This window comes from Halyomorpha halys, unplaced genomic scaffold (assembly GCF_000696795.3).
Source record: "Halyomorpha halys isolate HHAL.00 unplaced genomic scaffold, Hhal_1.1 Scaffold918.1, whole genome shotgun sequence".
In the NCBI taxonomy this organism is placed as follows: Eukaryota; Metazoa; Arthropoda; class Insecta; order Hemiptera; family Pentatomidae; genus Halyomorpha; species Halyomorpha halys.
The window spans coordinates 817,852-824,255 of record NW_027107889.1 but is presented as its reverse complement, the minus strand read 5'-3'; the positions used below and the strand labels follow the sequence as shown (position 1 = coordinate 824,255).

The following is a 6,404-nucleotide window of genomic DNA, read 5'->3' as shown; positions in this document are numbered from 1 at the left end:
GGGGACATATGTCCCAGAATAAAGTTATTTTTTCATTTCATTTCAATCGATAAAGATTTTTTTTCTGAGTATCTACGAACTTAACTCAACATCGACATTTTTTATACTTTGATCCTTTATACTTATCATTACAGATATTATTGAAAATATTTATTAATTTAATTAACTAAGGAGACATGATAAGTGACAGTAATTAAACAGGAGCTGCTAAATTAGTAATATGTTATCATAAAGTATGATAGACGGCAATTTAATCATCCTTATGATAGCATTCACTATTGCCTCAATATTATTAACCCTTATCAGTCGGTAGCTTATTATACCTGACTCCCACTAGGTTGTAGGTGGTTCCGGTAAATATGCAAAAAAAAATTCAGTATTGTAAAAATAACATTTTTATTAGAAATTATTTATTTAACACATATATGAGATTCAAATAATTATTTATATAGAAAAGGCAGAGATACATAACCGGATATGTCAATTGCTCTGCAATGGATCCTTAACTAATAAGCAGATTCTTCCAACAAATATGACCAGCTAATCACCTTGAAAAACGGTATAACTTTACGCAACATAACAACCTTACGAAATGTAATTATGATAGGCGAAAAAACATAGAACTAAACTTCGAATTGTATTGTAGCCACAGGCTCCTAAAACGAATCCACCACGGACCTCCAAAACAAGAACTGGAAGTCAGGGAGTTTCGACATGTTTGTCATTTCCCACGTGACATAGGACCGCAGCAACAAAATTGTCACGTGAGAGGTGACATGCGACCGAAAGGGTTAATTTACCAACTCAAGATTAATTAGTGTATATGCTATAATATCACCTTGGACCGCAAGTAGCTCAGTGGTTAAGACACAGTCTTACCAATTTGTTGTCCATTAGCAGTGCCGGTTCAAATCAAACGTTGACTTTTTTCATTGAGTGGCGGTCCCACAAAATAAAAAAAACTTGACCCCCAACCATGGTTAGGCATTATAGGACTCCAATGGGGAGTCTTGGCCGAAAAAAAAAATATATCTCCTTTGTTTATTACATTAATAAATCTTTTCAATAACATATACCCTGAAGTATCAGTTTACTACATACCATTATTTTGGCCAATAATTTTTGTATATTTTATAGTTTGTATACTTCAACCTTAATATCTTTTTCTCTTATATTCACTCTACTGCCGCTTTATCTTTCGCCCTGATGAAAACCTGCATTGAGAATCGAAACGACGATAATAAATAAATAGTTGAGAAATATTTTTTATTTATTCTTGACCGCAACTCCTTCAAATATATGCGATATGTAAATTAGTTCATTTAAAACCAACTCCAATATACCACAAAATCCTTCGCTTTCAGTGTCGTAATAGAACCGTGAAGAATTATCCGCCATGTTGTTTTTCCTTTCCAACATTATTTTCATCGTTTCGAAGTCTTCGAAGGATGCGAAGAAGAATACAATTGTGTTGAAAATCTGAAATAATTATGAAAACATCAAATGTGGTTTTAGTGGATTTTGTTTCTGGAATTATTAATTCCTAATATACTCATTTATATGTATATAGTGATTAGGAATTTCTACTCACGATTTGTGTGAAACCGATTATCTTGGCTCCTCTTTTGAGTTCAATACAGCAACAACAGGTTTCGGCTTTTGGAATTTCTTGGGAATTTTGCTCTTTCTTGTCGTTTCCTCTTTTATTTTCATCTTCTTGTTCATCTTTAATATCTGTTGGAAATTATCAAATTATTCCGTGCTTTTGTTCAGTTGTTTTAGAAAATAGTACAATAAATAATCATTAGGAAATATATCTACTATAAATGGTTTGCAATATATCGAGGATAATATTACTTTTTTTATTTGCAAATATTTATGACATGGGCCATTCCACGTCAACTCAACACACTTTTGAACATTACCATTTCAGATTTTTTTTTTTTTTTTTCAAATTTTGCATAGATGTTATGTAAGTATAGACCTGGAAATCTGTGAAATTTTATTGGGATATGTCTACTCATTTTGAATTACAGAACTATCAAGTCCTCATAAATCACCCAAAAAATAGAGAAAAAGATTTGAAATTGATGCATAAACTTACCTAATTTAGCGAAAGATATTGGAATGGTCTCATTTTACAGTATATTTCATACTCTTTCGTATGATATGCAACACTATATTGGATATTATTTATCAAAACCTAATTTAAAATTCTTATTTTTCTCAGAAAATAGATATTTTAAAATTTATTCTTTTTTTTCGAAAGCCCCTATTTAAAATAGAGTTTTGTATTTAACAGAGCCGGTTTTTTTTCGTACCCTTCATTAAGAGTTACAACAGTATTAGTTCATACATATGTAATTCAAGAAATGTATTATGTATACTTTTGTGCGTCTTATCCCTTTGATTGCCTTGTGGCATTATAAGGTGTTGATATCAGTCCAGCTAAGGTGGTACAGTCTAGATATAGTCTATGGCTAATACCATAGAATTAACGGAACGTGAAGGGACCGTCCCACTGGTTTGAACAGAGCCTGTTGTTTTTTTCTTCTGCGTGGGGTTGATGTCATGCTGAAAACTGGTTGAGGGTAGCCTCTTTTTCATCATGGGTAATGCATTTGAAGAGGGGGCTGAGGACATTTGATTATTTGGAAAGGGGTAATCTGTATTTTGTGTCAGTCTGTTGGTGATGGGGGCCACCTGGGTCCTGTTTCATTATAAAGTACAAACGAGATGTAGATAGTTGACCGTAGATTAATGATTGGAGAAGTTTGTCGGGGGGTGCGGTCAGCAAAGAACAACACAAATAAACATAACCATATTTATTTATTTTATGCCGACGTTTCGACCTGAGTTTCAGGTCATCATCAGGACTATAGAACAAAAGGAATAACAACAACATTTAGAGAAACATACAATTGAAAAGGAATAGTATACAAACAAATTTAGAATTATACAAAATATTGAATTAATATCACACCCCCCGACAAACTTCTCCAATAAGTAATAAAGTACAAACTAACACTATTAGTCTTGTCGCTTTAATTTAATACAATTACACTGACTTGTACTTTAGTACTTTTTAACTCCTGTAATATCACTAATAGTCCTCCCTATTATGAAAAAAAGTAAGTATTAGTGTAATTAACACGTTGTTTCTATACTTGTGTTTTGAACTAATACTATTAGCTTTCATTATGAAACAGGGCCCTTATTTATTGATTCAAATAATTTAGTTACTTGTACTCAGTCGAGTCTGAGTCAGAGTGTGTCCGCCACCTATGTGGCCGTCCTGTCGGTGTTAGTGTTAGGAATAATGGGCTCATACAGTACAGGATTATTACATTATGAGATTAACAAAGCCTCGGTTTTTTTTCTTATAAGCGCCATGGGTGCGTGGAGTTGATGTCAAGATGAAAACGGGTTGAATGCAGACTCATTTTTTGCATTCTGGTAATGAATTTTAAGAGGGAGCTGAGGAAATTTGATCATTTGGAAAGAGGTAATCTGTTAGTGAGGAGGCTCACCAGAGGGTCTGTTTTTTTTTTTTGTGTAACCTCCTTTATTATTATATTCCTACAATACATACATAGTACAGGGTATATAATATAATGTATTCAAGTGAAATATTGCCTTGGATTGCCTTGTGGCATTATAAGGTTAGAGTCTGTGTAGTTGGATTTTGATTTATCTGAAATTTGGTTTCATTTTAAAACAGGAATATAGTGCTCGAGTGTTTACTCTTTATATTTACAGATTATTTTTTTTCTTAATTTATTAATATTATTTTTTATTATTAAATCAAATTTCTTTATACTATCTTAAAGCTAACTGATACACTATATAGAGATTTTTTTTGTTTATTTATTTTTAATTTATTCTAATGATTTTTTTTATTATTAATTGAAATTTCTTAATGCTATGTTAATGCTAACTGATACCATATATATTTACAGATTTTTTTTTTTATTTATTAATATTATTTTTTTTTTTTTGGTGCGTACAGATGTATAAATAATTGTGGAGATAGACTTACGTCTATAGATTTTTTGAATAGGTAATTTTGGTCTACATCCTGTTGTAAACGCTGGGCCGATAACAACTATAGTTCAACGAATTTATTTTGTTAGGTTTGTCTCAAAATTTGAGCAAATTCAATGGGATAGTTTGGGGTCTATAGGGAAAAAACATACGCTTATTTCCAATTTTGGCCTCTTTATCAATGTTGTGATTTAACTAAGTTTTTATTTTTCAAAGACTCTGTTGGGGGGGGCGCCTACCGATCTTAGATAATAACAGGTGTCTCAAACCTAGCTGTTGCAACGATAACCTTTCGACAGGTAGCGTTGAGGTTGTCCCTGTAAAATAGCAGTATGAGTACCACGTGCTAATGATTAGGTTACCTCAGTATACCAGTCTTTACAAAAAAGTATAATCATATTATACAGCACCAACATCAATGAGAAACCGACGTGGGAAGCTGCATGAAGTAGACTAGCCGCTTAGTGGGAAAAGCATGCAAACAAAGTAATTTATTCCTGGCCAGGTTTATTAAAAACATTACTAGTAAAGCATGGACAGTGAAGGTAGTGTTTCATTTGATTTTTGTAAATAGTACATAATTTTTTCCTTGATTAATCGTGCACGCCCTATTGTAGTTATTAATATATTTGTTCATAGTTGTTTCTTAGGTTAGGTTACTTTGCTTATGCATGAAGCATGTTTATTTTTATCATGATTTTATTTTCTTGTATTTGCAATAAATAGGTGTTTTTGTTTAAAGTGTGTTTGTTGATTTCCCTTGGAGCTCACCTAAGTAAAATACAGTAACAATAAAAAACGAGGTAACAACAACTCCTTTACTAGTTTTTAATTAATTTTTTTAAGCAATTAGCCTGATTATGGGTTTTAGACGGGGGCTAATTATGAGTTTTAGGTTGTTATATTTTAGGTGGTATGATCTCCTTGAGAGATTGTGACGTGTCGAACACCGAGCTGTACTTACTTTAAGTAAATGTTTTTAACTTAAGATCGGAATAAGGCAGGAATCATTACATTAGTAATTCAATTACAAGATAGTCCGTTAAAATAGCTTTATTTTTAGTGCTAGCAGAAATCTGTACAAATAATACTCCTTATGACATAGTTTTTCATAATTCTAAAACTTCTGTAGAACTACTAAAAAATCATTATTTTGTTATTATTAAAACTACTACCATTACGAAGATAAACGTTATATATAACTTTGGAGTACATTTAACTAACTTTAATTTGAGTTCTGGCAGATATCTTTAAGTCTTATGGTTCCTTAGATATATTTTTTCATTTGTCTGTACAGAATTGTATCATTACAATTTCATTGTATCTTGAACTCGAGAGCAGAACTATTGAACGTAAATAGCTTTATTAGGGCTCATATTTTAGCACATTTACTCTTCTTTAAATGATGTCCTATTAGGGTTTTAAGTTTTGTTAATAATTTTAAAGATATGGTGCTCCGAATGAAAAAAATTTTTTTTTAATGTTTTGAAACAGCCACCATTTTTTATTCCCTCTACCTATACTTGGCAGACTCATCACAAAAATCAGATATTTCGCTATTGGATTTTTTTCTGGTTGCACAATAAAATCACTTTACCGCGAGTGGTGGCACTCAGTTCACTTGTTTTTAATATAATTAAGCAGTTAAAAATATTTCGATCTTAAAAGATCGAAATATTTTAGAACACTGATAGGAAAGAAGAGAATTATACTCAACAAAATAAACAAAAAATACTTTGAATTTATATAAAAACAAACGAAGTGTGCAAATACTTTTTCATAGGGTTTTTTGTTATTTTTAAATGTTTTTTTATTATAATAGAAGTTTTCAATTGAATGTATATCCGAAGGTTTGATGTGGATACCACCAATCGCTTTCTACATACATTCTTCCAGTGATGCCCCTCCAAACCCAATTTTACTAAATCAGTTTTAACGAAATCCTCCTATCTACGTTTCGGTCTACCACTCGGACGTTTACCCGTCGATTCAATGTTTATTAATATTTTAGAGATCAGCTCGTTACTAAGCCCTACAACCTTACACGACCATCTTAAACGCCACAATGCTATAACTTGAACTATATTTACAAGTTAATGTAAGAGGCCACGTCTCGCATCAATAAAGAACAGTAGGAAGGATCATAGTTTTGTGAATTCTAATTTTTAAGTTTTTTAAGAACGCGCGAGCTAAGCAGTTTCGAAATTGAAAAATAACGAGCATTTCGCGGCTTCAACCTAGGTTTTATTTCCTCATCAATTCCGTTTTTTCTAGTTAGCGTAGAACCTAATTACTTCAACCTATCTATTATACTATATTATACTATACCTAACCTGTTCAGACGTATTTCCTCCTATATA

The 6,404-nt window shown here is 31.8% G+C and overlaps 1 protein-coding gene across 1 annotated transcript in view; it reads right to left on the bottom strand.

Annotated features, from left to right (window-relative positions):
- LOC106687143 (uncharacterized) overlaps positions 1-6,404 on the bottom strand; it is a 15,830-nt gene that overhangs the window by 8,012 nt on the left and 1,414 nt on the right. Inside the window, exons 2-3 of the mRNA XM_014430858.2 lie at positions 1,592-1,734; positions 1,344-1,479 (exon numbers count right to left, since the gene is read on the bottom strand). Coding sequence (XP_014286344.1) covers positions 1,344-1,479; positions 1,592-1,734 — 279 coding nt within the window. The remainder of the gene's footprint in view (positions 1-1,343; positions 1,480-1,591; positions 1,735-6,404) is intronic.